Source organism: Artemia franciscana, chromosome 4 (genome assembly GCF_032884065.1).
Source record: "Artemia franciscana chromosome 4, ASM3288406v1, whole genome shotgun sequence".
Lineage (NCBI taxonomy): Eukaryota > Metazoa > Arthropoda > Branchiopoda > Anostraca > Artemiidae > Artemia > Artemia franciscana.
This window is the reverse complement of record NC_088866.1, coordinates 14,442,528-14,467,545: the sequence shown is the minus strand read 5'-3', so window position 1 is coordinate 14,467,545 and position 25,018 is coordinate 14,442,528. Positions and strand designations below refer to the sequence as shown.

At 34.2% G+C, this 25,018-nt stretch overlaps 1 protein-coding gene across 1 annotated transcript; it reads left to right on the top strand.

Annotated features, from left to right (window-relative positions):
- The first annotated feature begins 11,615 nt into the window (after positions 1–11,615).
- On the top strand, positions 11,616–22,798 carry LOC136026029 (exosome complex component MTR3-like). Its single transcript, XM_065702186.1, has 2 exons — positions 11,616–11,730; positions 22,103–22,798. The coding sequence occupies exon 2, from the start codon at positions 22,117–22,119 to the stop codon at positions 22,789–22,791; it is 675 nt and encodes a 224-aa protein (XP_065558258.1). The 5' UTR covers positions 11,616–11,730; positions 22,103–22,116; the 3' UTR covers positions 22,792–22,798.
- The last annotated feature ends 2,220 nt before the right edge of the window (positions 22,799–25,018 follow it).

Genomic DNA, 25,018 nt, shown 5'->3' with positions numbered 1-25,018 from the left:
GCCCCCTAAAAACGAGGCTCATTTTGTTTCATTGTTAAGGTAGGCCTGTTGAAGTATAGACTGTATGAAGTATACGAAGATTAGATTAGTCCTTGATAGGAAATTCATAAATTCTTTCCAACGAAATTAATGAATCATTTTGTTAAATTTTGATTTTCTTTTGTTTAATGATTATTGGTTTTAAATTGTGAGGATAGAAATGAATTGATCGTTTCAAGAATTCTAGCTGTCAAGATTTCACCAATTATTTTCTTAATTAGGGGTTCTAAAACTCTCTGTTGTGTTGACATGATTGGGCATAGAAGAGAAGATGATTTGATTTGTATTATGTTTTTATTTCTTTGATTTGTATTATGTAAATTTTTGATAATTGTTTAATTTTATTGGTGACACAGAGGGTGAAAGCCGAGAGTAGTTTCTCTACAACATCTTTTAAGAATCCTACATTTTCACTGGATTTTTAGTCAGCTAGATTCGTCAGATTATCCAACAAATTATCCTAGATAAAACAAGAACGTGGAGCTTTCAGAAACGCCCTCTAAAAATGAGTTTCATTTAGTTCCATTGTTGAGGTAGGTCAGTTGAAGTGTAGGCTGTATGGAGTAGTTGAGGTAGGTCAGTTGAAGTGTAGGCTGTATGGAGTATATGAAGATTATAGTAGATTAGCCCTTGATAGGAAATTCACAAATTCTGTCCAACGAAATTAATAAAGCATTTTGCTAAATTTTGATTTTCTTTTGTTTATTGGTTTAAAGGTTAATATTAAGGTAGGCTATTTAGTCATTTTTCCTTCTCTTCTTTTCGTCTTGTGACTGGTTATGTAGAAGTTCAGCAAAGACATCGCCACACTGCCAAAGTATGTTGCGGTAAACCTAGATGCTCAGGACGTGCCAATATCCACCCAATATCGTTTTGTCCTATTGATAAAAAAAATAATTCACCATTTAAGTGCCCTGATTGTCTTGGGAATCACCATGCTAAAGACGGCATGTCCTATAACAAAGAATATTGTTAAGGCAGTAGAAGAAAAAATCACCATTGATGCTGCCAAAATAAAGTATGCAGATATATTTAAATCAAGCATAAAACTGGAAGACTTGATCCAATTCTTTCTAATGAAGAATTCCATCTACTCCCAGCCCCTGAAAAACCTACTCTAAGTCCAATCATGTCAACCCAACAGAGTCTTAGAAACCCTAATTAAACTAATAATTTATGAAATTTTAACAGCTAGAATTCCTGAAATGATCAATTCATTTCTGTCCTCAAAATTTAAACAAATTGAAGATTCAATCTCAAGCCATTTTACAAAATATGTTTCAGGGTCTTAGCACCACACATGGATCATCTGCATCACATACATTATCTAATAAAACACTTATTTAAAATTATTTATCATTCTGTTTCTGAGGATGCCTTGGAATCTATTGACTCTGTCACAATCTTAAATTCACCTTCAGAATCCACATCAGAAATCACAAAAAAATCTTCCTCAACAAAAAATTAGAAATCACAAAAAAACTCTTCCTCAACAAAAAAACAATTTCTCAAAAGATATGCAAGTGCTCTGTCACCTATTTTAAGACAAAAATCAACTAAAAACAAATGAAAGCAACCTTTAGTATCAAAGCCAGCACACAGTTTGGAATCAGAAAAAAATGTAAAAAAACAAGTTTTTTTAACTGCAAGTAGGGAGCGAAATTAAAACTTAAAGTAAAAATTATTCTGTATATGAAAGGGGCTGTCACCTCCTCACTGTCCCGCTCTTTACGCTAAAATTTGACTCTTGGTCACAACTCTACTTTAAAAAAAAATAAAAACGTTAGCGTAAAGATAATATTAATGATAATATTTTGGCTGATATAAGCTAAATAAAATGTTCCTTATATGCAGACAACTTATCCCTTTTGATTCACTTTTTTTTCTTCTGAAACTTGTCAACCCAAGATCCAGGGAGCAATTGATAAATTGTCAAAAGGGCTTAGTAAAAAGGAAATTGGGTTTTTTCCATCCCAAAAGCTATTGGCATGGTTTTTATGGCACTTGGTATTAACCAAGTGACATATAGCGATCGCAAATTCTGTCGGTCTGTCTGTCTGTCTGTCCCGGTTTTGCTACTTCAGGCACTTCCAGGCAAGCTAGGACGATGAAACTTGGCATGCGTATCAGGGACTGGACCAGATTAATTTAGAAATAGTCGTTTACTCGATTTGACCATCTGGGGGGGGGGGGGAATTGGGGGCCGGTTAATTCGGAAAAAATAGAAAAAATGAAGTATTTTTAACTTACGAACGGGTGATGGGATATTAATGAAATTTGATGTTTGGAAGGATATCGTGTCTCAGAGCTCTTATTTTAAATCCCGACTGGATCCGGTGACATTGGGGGGAATTGAGGGGGGAACCTAAAATCTTGGAAAACACTTGGAGTGGAGGGATCGGGATGAAACTTGGTGGGAAAATAAGCACAAGTCCTAGGTACGTGATTGACATAACCGGGATTGATCTGCTCTCTTTGGGGAGTGGGGGGAGGGTTAATTCTAGATAATTAGAAAAATGAGGTATTTTTAACTTACGAAGGAGTGATCGGATCTTAATGAAATTTGATGTGTGGAAGGACATCATGTCTCAGAGCTCTCACTAAATCTCGACCTTATCTGATGAAGGGGAAGTTGGGGAGGGGCGGAACCTAAAATCTTGGAAAATGCATAGAGTGGAGGGATCGGGATGAAACTTGGTGGGAAAATAAGCACAAGTCCTAGATACGGTATTGACATAACTGGAACGGATCTGGTCTCTTTAGGGGAGTTGGGGGGAGGAGGTTCATTCTAAAAAATTAGAAAAAATTATGTATTTTTAACTTGCGAAAGAGTGATCGTATCATAATAAAATATCATATTTAGAAGGACCTCGAAACTCAGATCTTTTATTTTTTATTCCTACTGGGTACAGTGTCATTAGGGGGGGGGGTCGAAAATCTGTGAAAATGCTTAAAGAGGAGAAATCAGGATGAAAGTTGATGGAAAGAATAAGCACAAGTCCAAGACTGGTGACTGACATAACCGGACCGGATCCACTCTCTTTCTTGGAGTTTGGGGGGGGAGTAATTCGGAAAAAACTAGAAAAATGAGGTATTTGTAACTTACGAACTGGTGATCAGATCTTAATGGAATTTGATATCTAGAAGGATTTTGTGCTTTAAAACTCTCGTTTCAAATGCCGATTAGATCCGGTGACATTGAATGGAGTTGGAGGGGGAAGCCAGAATTTTTGGAAAACGGGAAATCGAGGTATCTTACGAATGGGTGATCGTATCTCAATGAAACTTGATATATAGAAGAATCTTATGTCTCAGATGCTTCATTTTCAATTCGAATCGGATCCGGGGACATAAAGAATTGGAGGGAGGAAGCAGAAATCTTGGAAAATGCTTAGAGTGGAGATATCTGGACGAAAAGTGATAGGAAGAATAAGCACAAGTTATAAATACGAGATTGACATAATTGGTACAGATCAATTCTCTTGGGGGGAGCTGGGGGTTGTTAATTTGGAAAAATTAGAAAAATTGAGGTATTTTTAACTTAAGAAAGGGTGATCGGATCTTCATGAAATTTGATATTTAGAAGGAACTCATGTCTCAGAGCTCTTCTTTCAAATCCCAACCAGGTCTGTTGACATTGGAGGGAGCTGGTGGGGAAACCAGAAATCTTGGAAGATGTTTATAAACGTCGTAGATACGTGACTGACGTAACCGGACTGGATCGGCTCTCTTGGGGGAGCTAGGTGGTGGGGTTCAGTTCTTTGGCGAGTTTGGTGGTTCTGGACGTGTTAGGACGATGCAAATTGGTAGGTGTGCTAGGAAGCTGTACAAATTGACTTGATAAAGCGTTTTCCCCGATTCGAAGATCTGGGGGGCTGAAGGGAGAGGAAAAATTAGAAAAATTGAGTTATTTTTAACTTGCGAGTGGGTGATCGGATCTTAATGAATTTTGATATTTAGAAGGACCTCGTGACTCAGAGCTCTTATTTTAAATCCCGACCGGCTTTAAGCCTCTGATTTTCCTTTTAAAGCAATCTATTTATTCTTAGAATTTTGCTAGAGCTCATACCATATGAGCTCTTAGCTCTTGTTTCTAGGAAAAGCGATCATAGACAAGATTGTTCATCAATCATTAATTTGACAGGAATTTTAAGTACCTTGGTCTCTGACTTAATAATAAGTTATATTGGAATGTTCATATTTCTTCTCTGACAGATGCACCTGAAAAACGGCTGAATTTTATGTATGGTGTTGCTGGGCAAAAGTGGGGTGCTAACCGAGATGGCCTTAAAAACTATTCATGTTCGTAGTATATGGAAAGATTGAATATTGTCTCCCTTCGTATTACTTAGCTTCAAGAAAGTTACTTTCTAAAATAGAATCAATAGCACATCATGGCATGAGGCTAATCTCAGATGCACTAAAAAGTACACCCGCTGCAGCACGGTTCAACGAGGTTAATATCCCTTCTTTAGAAGAAAGGTTCTTGAAACTATCCTGTAATTACTTTGTGAAGTTAACATCAGTCAAAACCACCATGTTTTTAAGGACTGTCTCACAAATCACACATTTTCCTTTTAAAATTGGAAGCCATATAGTAGTCCAGCAATTGTAAAGTTGACTTCCTTGCTAGATGGTATTGTTGTTTCTGAAAATTTAATCTTTCCTTGCCCGACTCAGACCTCCTCCAATCCTCCCAATAATATAGATAATGCCTTAGATATAAATTTACGTGTCATGGATTTTCTTAAGACTAATATGAACACTCAAATCCTTTGTCAATTAACACTATCTGAAATAGCAGAATTTCGTTATCGGAAAAAGATATTTACTGATGGCTCAGTCTCCATAGATAGAAAAGCATCCATAGTTTTTTTTCTGAATAAAATGGTTCATCAGTTGGGGTTAGAGTTTCAGATAGAGCCTCTATTTTGCATGCGGAATGCTTTGCTCTCCAAAAAGCTCTGAATATTGCTCTGAAGCTAGATCAGATGCTTTTGTTGTCCTCTCTGGTTCTAAAAGTGTTTTTTCGGATCTGAAAAGGAGGCAAGTAGAAAAGTTATTCCAGTCGCTGTCCATCTACAGGAAAAGATTAAGAAAGTAATGTCTTCCCAGGCTCTTCATCTGAAAATGATCTGGGTTCTCACATAATGATTAAGGGAAACGAAATTGCTCAAGTAATGCAAAACAGGCCATTCACCACCCAATTACTTAGATGGTTGATCTCACTGTAAATGAATCTTCAAAGTTAATAGCCTCTGCAGCAAAATTTTTAGAATTAATAAGACCTGTATTGCAGCTATAAATATACATGTTTTATATTTTGCTGGACATTCATCACCTCATCACCTTATCCACCCAAATAGTCAAATCGCAAACACTATTTTCTGGTTGAGAACTGGGCGCGCAATGACCAGATCATATCCAGCATTATATCATCTTTAAGATAGCCAGCCATGCTTTTTTTTTTATAGGTGTGTAAATATTGACGAGACAGTTGATCACATCCTCTCAGAATGTCGTCTTTTCACAGCTGAAAGAGACATTCTAATCAGAAAAATTAAATCATTGGGCTTGAAGACGTCCACCCCTCTTATTTTAGGTTTTACCCGTGATAGTAAAGATAAAGAGACAGAAATACTAGAGGCATTAGGAGCTTTCATGTCTTCAGCAAATATTTTCAACTAGTTGTAGTTTTACTGGTATCATTGCTTTTTCCAGTCACAAGAGGGGGGTGAGAAGAAAAGAAGGTTTGATTTGTATGATATTTTAATTCTTTTTCCATTTTAATTTTATTTTATTCATAATTTGTGGATCGTTGGTTATTATTTTATTTTTGGTTGGTGACGCAAAGGGTGAAAGCCGATAGCCGAGCGTAGTTTCTCTACAACGGCAACAACGATTAGCGGCTACCTAAGCAGTGTTGATATAGGTCCGTACAATTGTACCAAATTTAGTACATTTTCCTCCGAACTGTACATCTTCTTTTTTAAGTCTAAAATTCGATACAATTTTGCCAAACTGGTACACATTCAGTACATTTGAAACAAAATTTAGCGATTCTTTTTATAGCCAGAAAAAGGACTCTCACTGTTCATTGCTATAAAAAATACTGGTGTCTCGTGACTTATCTTTCTCTTTGTGACTTTGAAGGGACTCTTTAGCTCAGGCCTTTTTTCGCGTCAACCAAAGAGACTGTTTGAGCTCAACCACTCGGTGTGGTTGAGCTAAACCGCTGTTTTTGCGTGAAACAGTGACAAACCAGGTTGTCATGAAAAGTGATTTTGCGTGAAACAATTGACTGGTTGAACTCTAATTTAACCAGAACTGTCATTGTTTTTAACCGTAGGGTTCTACCATTCATAATTGTTGGTTGACCTTTTCAGGCGTAGATTTCGAAAAGAAGAATTCGTAGGCTATAAATAAGTCTATATAAAATAAGAATTATAAGCTGACAAATATAATTCTAGCCACGCAAAAGTAAGGTTTAATTTAGTTTTTTTCGTATTAGGGCTATTTGGATAAATGTTGGGTTATATCCTGCAATTTGATTCACATAGGCCTTAAGACAGGAAGTCAAGAGTTTGAATATGCTTTTGAAAACTTATGTAGATACTTGGAAATCTTTGTTTCATCCTTTTGATGCTCTAGGCTTGACCTTAGCTTGGTAATTTGGCTTCAGAGATAAAACCTTGATGAAGCAAGACCCTAGTCGTTATAAAGCATTGTTAATCCAATTACTATTCTTACTAGATGCTCCAAGATGTGTTGCATCTTTGTCAGAACTCTTTACATTTCAGCCTTACCCTATAGGGCCATGGATAAATTTTCAGGTCAAACTCTAGTTTGGCTACTGTTTGCTATCTTAGAAATGGGTTAAGTCAGGAAAATAGAACTTCCAGTAATGAATCCAAAGCAAAAAATACGTAAAATTCTAGTTTAGCTAATTTTCATTATCTTGGAAAGGGAATAGGTTACAAGAATGAAACTCAGTAATTAATCCAGGGTCAAAAACACTCTGGGAAGGTACTGCCAGGCTTCTATGTCAACCCTTGTCTGATTTCTAAGTCTTAGATAATTGCTTACTCAAAAGGTCTATACCTATACTATAGAAATTTTGACAAAACAAGATTTACCTTAATTTTTAATTGTCAGTTTCTTTTACTCTGGCTTTAGCTCTTAAAATGCAATTCCTTTTATTTGAGTAGCATTTTAAGCCATATCAATATTTTTTTTTCAAAATTTAGGAAATGTCTTTGCATATCTTTAAAACCTTATAAAGTGGATTGAGGAAAGCTGTGAAACAGAAGTAGATGTTAGAGATGACACAGAATAGCATTAAAGCTGAGTATTTGCTTTGCAAGAAATGTGTCCCTTCTGTTGTAAAGCATTTTGGATAGACACTAATCTAACCATGGGTGTATTGCTGTTGCAAATGGTTTTGCTTAAAATGGTTTGGAAAACAAATAGCAAATGTAAATTTGCTTTTTTATCATTATTTAAGACTAGAATATCACAAAGCTATGCAATCACATTGCTTGTTGTATCTTAAGTAAATACAATCCCTGATGGAGCTTTGTTGATACCTGTCTTAAAATTAATTTGTCTAAGTAAAATACATTGTTTATGGGACAGTAGAGAAAATGGCAACAACCATGAATTGAGTTTTTTTCAATATTTCTTTTTTCAAATAATAGTTCTCTGGTCACATTTGTGTTCCTTGCTAAGTTGTTGGCACTCTGTTTGGGAATCCTTTGTCCAAGGGGTACAGGTTTAATTCCTGGCATTGCTAGCGTATTTGGTTTTTACCAGCTAAGTATTCACCATGCTAGTTTGCATCTTAAGTAAAGCAATCCCTACTGGAGCTTTGTTGACACCTGCCTTACAATAACTTGTCTAAGTAAAATACAATGTGTATTGAAGATTAGTGAAAATGGCTGTAAATCCATCTTGTTTTTTTTTTTCAATTTTTTTTTTTTTTTAATAGTTGTTCTACTCTGGTCGTAATAATGTTCTTGGCTAAGTGGAAAGCACTCTTAGTAAGAAATCCTTTGTCCATGGGGTACAGGTTTGATTCCTAGTATTGCCTGTTTATTTGTTTTAAATGGGGGTCAGTGATGTTAGACAGATCTAAACCAGCTCTAAATAGGCAAATGGAGAAATATGCAAAAGGTAAGCAGGGAGGGTGTACAAAAGCACAAGATTTCTGGCCCCCAGCCCTTAATTGCAATTCTTGGCCAAAGGGTCACAAAGTGGAAATTAGCACTGCCAGTTCAGACCTTGATGTGTTGGTGCTGCCATACTTACTTACTTGCATATTGTTATTGAGTTTGCCCACATTTTATCTTCATTACTATCCCAAATCATTTAGACATTCAGCAAACTGTCTCAAAGCACAATTAGTATTGAATAGTTTTTGGGCCTTACTGACTTTCCCTTTATAGCAAAGGTTTATTGTTGTGTATAATGTAGATATTTTAAAGTAATCAATCATTAAGAATTCCCTTTTAGTTTTATCAAGTTTTTGAGTAATAAACCTTTTTAATTACCTTAAATATTTATTCAGGTCCTTTACTATTGGCTGCCCTTTATATTACAATAATGATTTAAATATATTGTGGTAACTAAAAATTTGGATAATCCAACCTATTTTACCATCTTAAGGTTGTTTACAAAGGTGTATGAAATATTTAAGTACTGACTTAGCTACAGAAAACTTCTAGATATAATAAAATGTAAGCAAGATGGCTCTTACTTTGACCATATCTATGGAAGCGCTAATGAGAGAGTGGGTCATTTGATGCATTTGTAGGATTGAGTGAGATGAGAAATGAAGTGTAGGTTTGATGAGAGATGGCTGGTGAATGTGATGAGGGATGAATGTTTTGCAAGATTTTAAAATTTTGGACAATTTCTCATGTTGACAGTAGAGTGCAGAAGTAAAATTTTGTATTTTTTTTTCTTTGTTTCTGTTATGTTAGACAATGTTGAATATTCTAAAGTGAAGTTTCTTTTTTGTTTGGAATTGTGATGGCCCTAGGGCTTTAGTGCAATACAGATTACTAATGTTTATTCACTTTCTTTAAACAAACACAATGTCTATGTCTCCTAGCTTTAACAAAGTCAAATGTAATTTTAAGACCAGGGATTTCAAAGTAGGTCAAATGAACTTCTGGTAAAAATGAGCAATTTATGAAACATCTAGATTAAAAAAAAAGTCTTTTAGACAACAAAGAAGACAATTGAATAAAGAAAAGTACCTTACATCATAATTGTTGTGCACCCTTAAGATAGAAATGAACAAAGCTTCAATTAAGATTCTGTTTTGTTTAAACAGACAGAAGGGACAAACCTCCAAGCTTTGACAAATACAATCTCACTTTGTGGCTCCTATCTTTTCAAAGCGGACTTTCTTTGGATTTTTTCTATCCAACTAAAACTGAAAAGGACAGCATGATATACAAGTGACCTTCCAATTACCCTACATAGCAAGAGAAAATCATTAAGTTAGGCTATGCTTTATCTCAATCCCCCTCCCAATGTGCAGAAATATGGCTCAAATTTCATATTTTCAATGCATTTAACCTCCTGTCACCTGTTTTTCTAGTTATTGTTTGTCACATTTGTTTAATTTACAGCTACATGGGATGAAGTTAGAGAGACAGATTGACAAAACAAATGGAAAATAGGAAATTTCAGCAATACATTTTTATATTGGGAGGATAGAGGGGTAAAGTAGAGCAAAGTTGAATGTAAAATGTGTTACCAGCTATTATCTAAAAATTATGAAGCATGAATTTTTTTTTTATTATGTTTCTTTCTCTTCAGGTCCTTCTCTAGGGCTTTACCAAATCAAACATTCTATGCCCAGAAAAATTAGCAACAAGGTATAGTCTATATACAAAGGCTTATGTTATTTAACTATGAATATGGAATTTATATGGCAATCAGGAACTGGATACAGGCTAAAGCAAGTAAAAAAGAAAGAAAAAACTTTCCTAGTTAGCTCAGGAGACTTTTAATAGATTACTCTTCAGATAATTGCCTATGATACATAATTTAAATATTTACCCCTGTACAGTAGGGCGTTAAAACAATCTATCACAATGTAAGATACAGTATATTTAGATATGATGCTGATTTACAAATTCCAGGATTCTTTGTTGTAGTTTTCATAATTTTGTTGGTAAAGTTTTATAAATTCATCATATTTTATTTTATGTCATTAACATTAGCCAAACTAAACTTCTCAATAGAACTTGAATGTGGTGGCTATAATGCACAAGTACTGCAAAAATCTTACAACACATTATGTGTTATGGTAACTGTTCAGTGAGAAAAAAAAATTTTCCTAGTTTAGCTTAATTTGTTATATTTTTGTGCTTATCAGAAATATTTTGTTAGTTTTAGGCAGCTGTCCCCCCTCAAAAAATTCTTAAACATTTGCTGGTTTATACTTAACTAGTATTCTACTGAAAACAAAAATTAATATATATTTTGTATTGAAGAAATATAAAGCCCTTTGGATTTTTTTTTTATTCAGATTAAGCAGTTGATTTGGTCTGATTATTTGGTCCACACCCTTAAAAATGCTTGTGTTATAAAAGTGAAACCCTTGCAAAATAAATCTTCTACTTAAATGGCAAGAAAAAAGTGTTTTTAGTGTCATAACTTTGCTCAATTTCAATTTATGAAGTTTCCAAGATTTGGAAACATTCAGGATATACATTTCCCTATATTTAAATACAAAACACTGATATGGCTTAAAATTCTACTCAAATAACAAGAATTGCATTTTCAGAGCTAAAACCAGAGAAACAGAAACTGCTTGCTGAAAATTAAGGTAAGATGTTGTTTTACCAAAATTTTAACAGTTACAGACCAGTCCAGTATGCAAAATTCCCAGATTTAAAAACAGAAGAGGGTTATCACATAAGCTTAGCAATAGCTTCTCAGAGTATGTTTTTAGCAATGGATTAATCACTGAAAGTTTCATTCACCTAACATAACCCCATTCAAAGATAGCAAAAAGTAGCTAAACTGGAATTTGACTGGAAATTTAATCTATAGCCTGGTAGGCTAGTAGAATTCCAAATCAAAACAAAAAGAAGTCAAACTAGAATTTTATCCTCTGTTTAGGGTAGCTCAACAAAGCTAAAGTCTTATCATTTAGGACTTTTTTATAGGTAATTTTGCTTTTACAGTATGAATACAACATTTTCCAATATATTACCTGAACAATTTAACCAAAGATTCCACTAATTCAGACCCTTCCTATCTCTTCAAATATACCAGAGAGTATGCTAGATCATTTTTCAATTCTCTCTGACCTCAAAATAATGTGAAATATGTCAAATCCGGAGGAAATTAAGCCAGTGCTAAATCATTTAATTATAATAGAATGACACTCTTAACACTATACGGATGTTTTATGTTTGAAATTTTTTGCCCAAACCGACAAGTAAAAAGAGTGTTTTCGCGAACCAGTTTTGTTTGAGCTCAACCATATGTAATTTTTTTCCGTTTTTGCGTTGAACATACAAGCTGGTTAAACCAAAGCTGTCATTGGTTAAACCAGCTGGTTGACGCGAAAAAAGGCCTCTCCTGTGTGGACGTACATTTTGAATTGTTCGTTTCAAGACATTGGCAATAAATTTAAAACTCCAAGGACGAAGCCAATTCCATCTTTAAGTTAGCCCTATTTGATTATACTAAGATTTGACCCATTAGCAATACGTAAATAGGTAAAGGTACAGATTACTTCCCCTGGCAAGACAATTTATTTTCTAGTTTATATCGTTCTGTCAATTGGGCTGTAAGGTTGCACAGATAGACTACTGTCTGGTAGAAGCAGGATGTAAGAAAATCACTCTCTGCTTTTTATCCTGGTCCTATTGACTGGACCTTTGCACCTATCTAAACCCTTAAATAAGTAGTGGTGTGCTCACTTAATTATTTATATATTGTTGATCAGGTCAAAAATAAGCAGTCTATAGGCCAGTACTAACTTGAGAAAGCTTCTCCTTTAGAGGAGGCTATGCTGGGTAAATGTCTACTTTCGTTCCAAGTGCTCTAAACTGCAACTTATGGTAAAATTCTAGTTTAGTAACTTCTTGTTATCTCAGAAAGGGTAGGTTAGGAAAATGAAACTTTCAGGGATAGGGCTACAGGCTGAAGTATGTCCTGGGAAGGTATTTAAAGTGCCTAACCCCACTTCCTCTTCCTCTAGAGGGTCCTGAACTTTGATGACCTTTAAAAATGTGTGTGTTATAAAAGTGGAACCTTCCAAAATAGATCTTCTGCTTGAATAAAGTACAATAAAATTGTTTTTAGCTTCACAACTTTGCTCAGTCCCAGTTTATAAGGTTTTAAAGATATACAAATACACTTTATTTATTTATTAATACCAAATACGGTAAGCTTTCAAGCTTGTCGCAATAAATATAATAAATAGAAGTTATGACAACATAATACATAATACAACTGACAACATAGTACACACATATAAATCAATGAAAATAACAACTACAACAAACACTGACAAATAATACTATAATTTTTTTTTAAAAAACAACATTGATATGGCTCAGAATTTTACTCAAATAACAGGAATTACATTTTCAGAACTAAAGGCAGAGAAAAAGCAATTGGTATCTGAAAATTAGGTAAAACTCTAGTTAATTGACTTCTTGCTATCTTGGAAAGGGTTTAGGTTAGGAAAATGAAACTTCCAGGGTTGAGTCTACTGGCTAAAGTATGTCCCGGGAAGGTATTTTAAAGTACCCACCTCCACTCCTTCTCCCTCTAGAGGACCCTGAAATTTGCCTACATGACAGGTCCTATTGAAATTTTGACAAAACAACATTTTACCTTAATTTTCAGTTAATAGTTGCTTTTTCTCTGCCTTTAGTTCTGAAAATGCAATTTCTGTTATTCAAGTAGAATTTTGAGCCAAATCAATGTTTTTTTCAAACTTTAGGAAATGTATTTGCATATCTTTAAAACCTTATAAAATGGAATTCAGCAAAGTTATGAAACTGAAAACAATTTTGTTGTACTTCAGTTAAGCAGAAGATCTATTTTGCAAGGTTTCACTTTTATAACACACGTATTTCTAAAGGTCATCAAAGGTCTGGGCCCTCTAGAGGGAGAAGGACTAGAGGTAGTTGCTTCAAAATACCTTCTCAGGACATACTTTAGTCTGTAGATTCATCCCTGAAAGTTTCATTTTCCTAACCTAAACCCTTTCTCAGATAGCAAGAATTCAATTAACTAGAATTTTACCAAAAATTAAGTTAAAGATTTGTTTTGTCAAAATTTCAATAGGTACAGACTTGTCATGTAGGCAAATTTCAGGGCCCTCTAGAGGGAGAAGGAGTAGAGGTGGGTACTTTAAAATACATTCCTTGTATATACTTTAGCCTGCAGACCCATCCCCAAAAGTTTCATTTTCCTAACCTAACCCCTTTCAAAGATAGCAAGAAGTCACTATACTAGAATTTTACCAAATTACTGTATATATCAAGATTCTGATGATCACATATTGTTTCCTTGTCATTATTAGAGAAGTGCATCCATTTCTGGTTGACCATCTTCCTCCATGAGGCAAACTAAAAATACATTAAGTGAGCTTGCTTACAAGTAACATTACCTATAGAGTGAAGTGTATTAGTCCATGAGCCCTGTGGGCAGCAGGGCAAGGTCTTGTTTCTATGTTTATTCACCAAAGAGTGATAGAACTGAAAAAACAAACAACCTCAAACAAGGTTTAATAAATAAATATAGAATACAGACCTTGCCCTCCTGCCTGCAGGGCTCATGGACTAATATACTTCACTCTATAGGTAATGTTACTTGTAAGCAAGCCCACTTTATGCATTTTTAGTTTGCCCCATGGAGGAGAAGGGTAAACTGGAAAGGGATATGCTTCTAGAATTAGAATTTCTAAGTGGAACAAAAGTAAACATTTACTTTGTGCTGTTACCAATAATACAAAACTTGAGATACCTTGTCTGGTTTCAATGCCTAGGGGTACACACTGCTGCTGTGCCTCTTTTAAAGCTGGTACCCCTGAGTTTTTTTTTGGTGCTAACAGCACACTGCCTCTTAAAGTTAGTACTGCAGACTAAAAAATGACATGTGTAAGGTAGGCCTATGGAAAGCAATTGTGACAATGGCAATGCAACCTCAAACTCTTCAACAAATTTATGCAAGACTCATTTATAAGTTAGAATTTCTTACTTTTAGGCCTAATAAGCATTGATGCACTAAAGATCTACCTAGGCTTGGGCAATATTTTCGGTTTTCAAAGCTACAATTTTGTATTTCTAGAATTTTTTAATTTTACAAGTTTTTTCTGCTTTTTTTACACTTTTCTAGGCTAACTGTTAAATTATTTTTTGATTTGAGAAAAGAGAGGTCATTTCTTGACACAGTTCTTAGCATTTTGAAGCTTTTATTTCTATTCCTTAAGTTAATTGAGTCACAATCTGCACTCCAAGTTGCCTCCATGTGTTCCCAAAGGAAAAAGTCTTACCCTACATTGCTCTGGAGGCTAATATTTACCTGGAGCAAAGCATCTGTTTGAAACTATTTTAGGTCATGTGTTAATGTGATGACCTTGTCTAAAATAGAGAAACTGATATTTAAAATGTACAACACAGCCTACATTAATTCTGACAGCTATGCATTTTTATTTTATATTACCCTGTTTTCACCATGAAATAATTGCCAGTTGCTTCCAATATTTCATTGCATGAGCATAAGATGTCAAGTTTTAAAAGAACTATGTTCACTGAGCATGAGTAATCTTTTGGAAGATTTGAATTCAGGAAGTTCAGAGGATAAACATTTGTAGTGATTGTCAGCATTTTTTTTTTTGAATTTTCATTTGTTTTGTTAATTGTCTGCAAGAAATTTTCAAATAATGTTATGCAGGACCATATAAACTTGTGAACCAAGTCTGGTAAAATCCCCTGCACACCCTTCAGTGTATTCTCAGCTACTGTTAACTCTGTTAAGAAAAAGGCTCTTCATATAGAGAGAGCATTCTAGAACTAGCATCTTCTCAGGCATGCAATTTCACTTAGCATTTTTAGCCCTATATATTGGTGCAAAGCTGATTTAGTTTTTCAGTCATCCCTAATGTTTTACCTAGCTTTGATAACATTCAGCTGATAGTTCAATCAGCTGTAGCTGACTATATGAAAAGCATTATTGTCATCTTTGCTGTAATGAGCAGTGCATTTTTTAAACTCTTATCAAGCAATCTGACCATAGCTTATGCCTGTTTGATTCCAATGCTGCTTTTAGATCTGATTTCCAGGATGTGATCACATTTTTCACAATATTTACTGCAGTACATGTCTACTGTGATTCACATATATTCCAGTAAAAAATCTTTAGAAGAAATAAAATCTCAGTGGCAATCAATTTCTGCTGAGTCTAAGCATTTGGCACCTCAGAACTTTTTTTCAGGTAGATTTGTGGTAACTATTTACATTTTCACATACTTTAGTTACTATGAAAATGGATACGTCACATGATGCTTTTTTATGCTCTTTCTATATTCAGTATTTGCTTGTGGGGGAATTAAATTTTGAGCTCTCTGGACTTGTTGTCCAAAACAACAAGACTTTTGTTTTTCACTTTTAAAACAAGTTGGAGACTGATGGGCCACAGTAGCCACCCTGAAGGAGTACAATTCAAAAAGATTTGCATGTTGTGCAAAGTTTAAAATGCACTAGAAGGTTTGGTGTCTCATACATTTTTCTTCTGACAAGTGCATTTTTAGAGCTTTGTTTGGCACAAATCTGAATTTTCACAACACTGCATTAAACGAAAAGTTAAAAGCGAATAGCTGAGTAAATTTTGACTGAATAGAAAAATAAAACTGCATCAAATATTTTTCAAAAATTAAAACATTATTTGGGAAACTTACTTCATAATATGTAGAATAATTGTAGCTAACACATTTTGACTGTAGCTTTGCTATACTTTACCCCCAACCCCCTCCCCTGATGTGCAAATATCAGCCCAAATTGCATATTTCTCACGCATTCCACCTCCCATCACTCTTATTTTTCTGGTTCTTGTTTTGTCAATATTGATTTATTTTAAATGTACACAGGTTGAAACAAGAGAAATGTGTTCACCTGTCTTAATTCTTGTAAAAAATTTAGGTAACATTTATATTAATGGATTATACAGATAGCTAAGAAACAAACTTACCTATTTATATAGTCAGAATTGCATCCTAGATCTAAATGTAACATTTGTTTGCATTGGAAATAAAATTTATTGAGTGAACATTAAAATGAACTTCAGAATTCATTTATGAAAATTACTCAAAATTTTTCACCTTTATTTTGTCTTTTCTATTGGCTTTAGTCTTCAAAAATGCAGTTCCTGTTAGGCCACTTCAGTAGATTAATAAAAACATTATAAATTAGAGTTAAGCAAATGATATAAAGCTCACAACACTTTTTTTTTGCCTGATTCAAGCAGAAAATCTACATTTTAAGCTTTTGCTTTTAGTCCTATAACACTAAGACTATTAAAGGTCATCAAAGGTCAATACCCTCTGGAAAGAGAGGGAGTGGAATCAGGTTCTTCAAAATATCTCCCCGGAAACAATTAAGTCTCTGGATTCATTTCTGAGAATTCAATTTGCATAAATCAACAAGTTTCAAGATAGCAAAATCTCTTAAACTAGAACTTTACCATTTAGGCTAAGAAATAGATACCACTGATGAGGCATGACTCTTCTGAAGTAAAACAATCACAGTAATACCCTTAATATTCCCCATATTTTTTATAACATTTATAGTTGCATGCACCCCCTCTTCTTGATGGTCCCAGATATAGCCCTAAGCTATAAATATATATATATATATATATATATATATATATATATATATATATATATATATATATATATATATATATATATATATATATATATATATATATATATATATAGCAATTAATATCAGTAAAATTCTTAATTTGTATTATGTCTCAAATTTCAGTTAATCACATTTACAGCTTTTTTCCATTTTTTTATTTCTATTCTTAAATTATTGTCTGATAACATAATTTCATTTGGTTGCATACAGGGGTGGACTAAGGCCTAGGCACATGCCTAGGGTCCCATAATTTTTGGGGAACCAAAAATTAGTTTTTTTTCTTATAACCTACTTTTGTTTAAGAGAAAAATGCAATATTCATAACTATTTTGTATTGGAAACACTGTTATGTCCTCTTTATAAATACATAGATTATACAGACAAAGATTAGCTTCAGTAAAATGAGGGCTCTTATCCCACTGAAGATACCCTTACCCTAACAGTCCTTTTAAAACTGTATTTACGTTAAAATGGTTTAACCCAAGAAACCGTAATCGTATGCATCATATTTTTGTAATGTGAGTGCTCCATGGATAATTTTTTTAATAATTTGTGGCACTTATTATTCACTGTGAAATGTATAAGAATTTATGTTTCTTTTATAAGTATTTACATTAATTTTCCATATCATCCTTTTAGACAATATAAAATACCAGAAATTGTGATTTTGTTTTTATTTGTTTGTTTTTGCGCCAAATTTTACTCTCTAATTATTGATTCAACTCCTGATATACACCTGATATGATAGGTCAGATGATCTTCAGTATTTGCTGTGTTCTTCCACCAGCATAAAAGAAAGATTTTTGGGACTTATTCCTGTATTTTCCCATAATGGTGAAAACTTGGAGAAAGCTATTTTATTATTTTTAAATAATATTGATTCAGACACCACTAACTGTTGGGGACAGAGATTAATTATCAAGGATAATTAATTTGATATGGCAGGTAAATATAAAGGACTCCAATCTAGAATAAAACAGCATATTTTTTTCTGCCCATTGTAGCCTATACCATGTGCAGATCATTTATTTTATATTATTTTAATTGTTGCAGCCAAAATTGCATGGAAATAACCAATTTTATCAATACTGTTCAGGAATTGAATTTTTTTTTTTCCAATTCTACACATTGATGGAAGACATTACAAATATATTGCAAGAGGAAACACTTGAGTATTAAACCTATTTGTGAGACCAAGTGGTCTGTTCATTCTGATGCTTCTAAATCAACATATTTTGTGATGCACATTAGGTTAGCAAAAGCTCAATAGTTTATCATTACTTTATAAGAATTAAAGAATTTAGAATCATTACAGAATTAAAACTGAGAAAATAGGCAATATAACTAATCAATCTGGGTGTATTTGTTTAACCATTATTGTTTGATTTAATAAATTATGTTTATGTTCGTTGGTTATAATAAATTATGTTTATTTAATTTTTGTTCATTTATATTGTTTTTGTTTCTATTTTTTCTTGGAATCAGATAATTGAATGGAACTACATAGAAACCAAACTGCCAAACACAAAGCATGTGTCATGACTGAAAAATAGGCCTGGAACTTAGCCTACCATTGGTTGCATAAGAAAATCATCTATTAAATTTGAAAAATAAAACTGTGTGAATTAAAGAATTGCTATCTGTATTTGTAAGCACTTAAGAAACAAAATTTTTCATAGCATAGGACAAAATTTTGTGCTTTGATGACATAAGTTCATATAACTCTTTTCCACCTGGAGAAGGTAGAGTAACCTACATCTATTTATAAGATAAATATGAGTAATGCAACAGTATAGTGGCTCTGCAGAAGGAAAAACAATAATAGCAATTACAAATTCCCCAATCAACACTCATTCCAAAAATAATAATTACTGACATGCAGTGTCCCTCTCTGTCCCCATGGTGCTAGATATGCCATACGCCATAAATAATATGTTTTTCTGTTATTTTTCATTGCTTGATTCATTTTCATTATTTTGTAAATGGGTATTTCTATTCTTAATCCACCAACAGTACCATCTTAATGCAAAAGAATTGAGGCCATAGTTGGATATACAAAAAGGATATCATTAAGCACAAAATAGCCAGAAATCAGGTGAAAACATTGGTGAGATGAAGGTGAGGACTGTTTTGGGGAAGGGATAAAAAAAAGTTTTATTTGTTTATTTGGATTTGTAACCCATAACAAGACGACTTACACACTAGTAATTCAACAAAAGCAACTGAAGAGCTCATTAATTTATCAGAAGATACATCACTGAAAAATAGTTTTAATCCGAAATTCTCCCTCTCAGTTGCTGGTAACTATCCTTGCCTGTCTGAAGAAACTATGAAAGTCCTCTTTCTCTTTACTACCTCATATCTATGAAGAAAAATTGGAAAGAAATACATTCTTCCCATTGAAATAACTCTGTAAAAAAAAACAAGAAAAACTTGAAGGTGTAGTTATATAAGTAGGCTAATGAAAAATTATTTAAGTTTTAGTTCTTATTTTAACAGTCTTTTGTTCCTATTGGTATCGTTTGTAATTTTTTTTTTCATTTCATTTAGAACATATAGTTCCACTAAGCAGCACAACCAAATCTGAGCATAACCAATATCAATGCTAGCGACCGCAGCTCACTCAATATTCGCTCGCGAATTGCTGGTTGGTCGCGACCCATATTTTGGGAATCACTGGCTTAGAGTATTTCTTGGAATGTTTTGGGGCATGTTGAGGAGCATGTTGAACTAATACAAATGCACTATGTGCATGCTACTACGACTTCTTTTAGTGCTATTGTTACTAAGGCTGATGTATGGAACTTTCAGGGATGGTTGAGGGGGATGTTGGGCTAAATCAAAACACATTTCGTACATGCATGGTGTATCACGACCATTACTTCAGATTCTATGACTAATATTATTGCTAATGCTAAGGGTATTAGTAAAACTTTCAGAGAATGGTGAAGGCAGTGTTGACTTGGATCAAATTACACTTTATACATATGCGTTATTCAAGGGGTGTATTAGCAATATCCCAGCAACACCTTAGGGTATTAAGCTGAAACTCCCAGAGCCAGCAATATTGCTACCGTTATTGCCACTGCTTCCACTACTATTTCTGTTACTATAGAACTAAATCAAAATTGTAAGTACATTTAGGTTGTCAGGATATCCAGGTGCAACACCCTAGGACTAAAATACTGTATAATGTAGTAACTGTCACGGAAAGTTCAAGTTGCTTTAAACTAAATCAAAACGTACTACGTGCATGCTCATTGTCAATAAGACGTTTCAGCAATACCTCGAGAATGATGGGAGTATTTAGATGAAATTTTGAGGGCTATTACTATCACTACTTCTGCTGTTTCTTGTGAACTTGATAAAAAAAGGTTTAAGTGCATCCAGGTTGTTTAAATAACTTAGATACAATGTCTTAGAAACAGAACAGGTTATAAAAAATTTTTTTCAGGGAAAGTTGGGAGGTTTAAAATTGAACCTAAGGATACCATGTGTGTCCATATTTTCAAAAATGGCGTATATTATTAGAAATTCATGAAAAATTTTTTCCAACATATAAGTAATAAGTCAAAATCCGGATTTTTCTTGACAAAAACCGAAAAGATTTTAAATTAGTCTTTTCTTCACCAATAAAAAGATTATATCAATTAAAAACAAACAGACGTTAATTAAAAAAAAACTTTTCCCACAAAACAATTTTTCAAAGAGAAGCAAAGGCTGCATTGAATCAAAAGTGAGCAGAAATAGAATCAAATAATTTTTAAGCGTAAAAATGTCATAAATCATCATCAGTAAATAAATGAAATCCAAAACGAGCAGAAATTATGATGAATAACCAAATCAAACTCAAAACGAGCAGTAATTAAGTGGAGTAGGGTGACAGCCCCTGCCTTCTGAAGACCAGACTACTACCACTACTGAGGCCAAGGGTAATACGGTGAAACTTTCAGGGAATGTTTAGGGGATATTGAACTAAACTAAAACACAATGAACGTATACAGGCTGTCAAAAGAGTATATCAGCAATATATCAGGAACAGCTGAGGGTATTAAATCGAACCTTTTAGGGCTACTACAACTGTACCTGCTACTTCTACTACTGCTATAACTAATACTTTGCTGCTACTATTATTAATACCGCTGGTACTCTGGCTATTTATGACTGCAACTGTGGTTATTTACGACTGTGACTTCTTGCTTTAATGCTTGCGACTGCGTGTGACTACTTGCGACCGTGACTAGTTGTGGCTTGTACTCTTACTCCTTGGATCTATGACTATTTGTGACTGTGACTACTTGAAACTGCAGCTGTGAATATATTTGACTGCCACTGCTGCTTCTACTACTATTATTTCTATTACTATAACTACTAACAATAACTACTAATGCTACTACTACTAATATTGAAATAAATCAAGAAACTTAAAGCGTATTTAGGTTATCAGAATTTCGTTAGAGGAAGGGTCATTCAAACACAAATTTTTTTAATGCCCCTTTAAGTTCAAAACCGAGTGCAGGGAAACCCTTGCCCTTGGGGATTATTGCATCTCTGGTAGGGATTGGATTACTGATCAAGATTGTCGTTTTAATCAAAATGAACAAAAAGCTTAAAAATATGGTGCTACTAGCTGCACACTTTCTATAGCTCAAGGGACAAGGGCCTAAAATTAAACAGATAGCCCGTTTAAATAGCTGGCATTAGTAGAATAGTTGAAATCAAGATTGGACAAAGATATTGACCTTTGGAATTGCAGTTACTTCTACCCACTTCACATCTTCTCCTCGAAATTAATAGACATAAATATAATGCACCTCTTTCAACTCTCAGGTGTTCAGAGATAATTTTGAAAGTTGTCTCAGTTGATCAAATGTCTATTCTAAGTCAAAATACATGAAGCATAGAATTCCCACGAGGGGCTTCATTTTCACTATACTAAATAGGCTATTAAAGATTTCTTGTAGTCAATGATTAAAAGTATGGTGTTTTTTTCACTTAATCTCTCTGTTTGCTCTCTATTTCTCTCAATGTTTCAATCTGTATAGTCACGTAAACATGTATGCTGTAATTGTCTCTTGTATTGAACAAAGCTATTAGACTTAACAAATTGTGTTTTTATTTATTTTTTACATTAAAATACGCTTTGTTTCAGCTAGGAGGGATACGCAATATGAAGAAAGTTTATTTCCAAACTGGATTAACTGGGGGAGCCAAAGGATCTTCGTACTTTGAGCTCGGCAACAGTAAGGTTATTTGTTCAGTACTTGGTCCTCATGAAATAAAAAAGAAATCTGAATTCAGTATCAATGGACAAATATCATGTAAGTTCGAATATGCTTCTTTCTCACACAGAGGCCAGAGTCAAGACCGGAGTAGTAAAGAGGCTGAAATTAGTGATTTAATTAAAACCGCACTTGAATCTGTTGTCTGTTTAGAAATGTTCCCAAAAGCCATATTGGATATCAACTTTCTTGTTCTTGAGGAGGACGGTGGTGTCATATCTGCAGCTCTAAATGCAGCAGGTCTTGCACTTGCTGATGCGTCTATACCTATGTGGGACCTGATTACATCAAGCTGTGCAAGTTTGTGTGATAACGAGATTAAAATATTCCCAAATCAAAGTGATGAATACTGTCCTAGTAATGATGGTCTTGATATGGAGGGTAACGTAGTGCTGGCATATCTTATAGCATCAAATCAGATTATATTCTATCATACTGATGGAGTTTTGTCAAAGGAAAGTTTGGTCGATGCGAATAAAAAACTAATTGACACTTGTAAAGGTATGCAAGCGCAATTCAAAAGTCATCTGTTGAAAAGTTTTTGTGAAAAGAATAAAAATTAATCTATCGCTTCTTTGTTATTTTGTTTTTTTTTAGAGGTATGGACCCAAAATTGGGAGAGGGCGTTGCTTCCTCGGAAAATTTTCCCAGGAAAATCGCTCCCCTCCTCCCGCTGGAAAACTGTTTGAAATGTTTAAATGTATTTAAACATATGTATACAATGTATTTCAACTACAGATAACGCTATTGTGAAGGACTTGAAATTATTTCGTACATGAGGGAGACCTCCACCTCCTCAATATCTCAGCCACAGTGAATGTATATAGCTTTCACGGGTGACAAAACCTTTGGAATTAATACTTGCGTAGTTTACGGTATCTTTGTAGGTTTGTACTAGGTTATACGCAACAGCTTGTTGGTGACGAAGATTGTGAAGGTGTTCCTCTTCTTAAGTAAAATTTTTTCTTCTTCTGTTTCATTTTTGACTCGTTCTGATTCTGGCTTTCGCTTGTCTTCTAACAGCACAATCCTTTGAAACTTTCATTTTGACACGTTCTTATACTCGCTTCCGTGTGTCTGCTTACCACACAATCCTTCTGTGTCCTTGATTCACATTGTCGCTTGTCTTCTAAACCGAGGCTGCTGTTCCAGCTAAGCAGTAGGTTGATTTACATCATCTTTCACTGCTCGTATTTTCACGTAACCTTTGGCATAGTTGTTTTGTCTCGTAATATTTCTTCAATAAGGTTACAAGCGATCTCATAAGTTAAAGGATGTGCCAAGGCAAAAAAGACACCTGTTCCAAACTAGATAGACTTCATAAAATTATTGGTGAAAACTAGTGTATGATTGACCTTTGGCTTGAAAGTTCCGTTTTCCTCAGATTCAATTTCCAGCATAAGACACGGTTCAAACGAATCTTTAAAATTAGCTCAAGTAGAAGCTTTCGTACTTGACGAAGTACTGATGCTAAAAATATGCATCAGTTGTTAAAAATATGTTGGTTAAAAAGTATCAGTTGGTTAAAAAATATGCATCAGTTGTTGTGGTCCATCGAAAATCCAAACTTGTCATTTGAAGGTAAAATTCTAGTTGCTGGAGGTGATCAACTGAAGCAAACGCAGTGAAACGCTTAAATTGTGAAGGAAAAAAGACATCTTAGGAAAAATTCCGAACATATTTCCTTAGAAAAAAATATACGGGTCAATCTTTAACAGGAAGCATTTGTAAATTACTGGACGTGGGAAATGGAAATCTTCCCAAAAATGACTTTAATGGAATCGAATTACCGGAGGATATAATTTCCATTGGTAATTTAATTTAGGAAGTACTTGGAGAATGTCTGTCCATCAATTTGATTAAGGATCGGTCGTTTAACAAAGAAGTTAGTAAAATAAATGCGAAAATTGTCGATCGCCTCCCACAAGAATCTTATTAATTTATGTTTCGGTAAAAGACAAAGAAAAAAGAGGAATTGAATTCACTCCCGAATCCCTCAATTCAATTGATACTGCAGATTTACAACCTCAGGGCTTAAAAATTAAGAAAAAGGCAATAGTTATGCTTTTTGTGTAGCTTAGATATTTTAGAAGGGATCTGCAATGGAACCCGCCTTATTGTTGCTGAATCATGTAACAATGTTATTAAGTCAAACGTAATTACTGAAGAAAATCAGGAAATGAAGTTCACATTTCCTGAGTTATACTCGACTTCAGTAAACGTCAACTTGGATGTACTGTTCAACGACATCAATTTCCACTTCGATCTGCATTAGCCATGGCTATACATAAGTCGCAAGACCAGACTTTTGAATTTGTTCGCGTCGACACCCGTGCCCTGTTTTTAATCATGGTATGTTGCATATGGCATTTTCTCGTGTAAAAAGATAGCTTAGCTTAATGGTTCTGATACTACTTGAAAATGAACGACCTACATAGAATGCTGTGCGGAAGGAAGCCCTGACAGCTGCCAACAAAACGTCTTATTTATAGAATTATATGTATTTTTGCATTATCTAAACGATTAATAATAGTTCATTTACATTTGTAGTTTTTTCCTCGAAATCAATTGCACAGCTGTTTTTTCTTCAAGCTGGCATATTGACATTTCTGGCCACAAAAACGATCTAAATGTGTCATAACTTTAAGGAATAAACGGTATTTTCACCAAGATGGTTGTACCGAACGTATGGTGACACTATGACATCAAGAAGTTCACATCGTCTGCGGCTAGAAGACAAGCGACAGAGCGAATCAATATTTAAAAGTCTGCCACGTAGCCGTGCCGGGG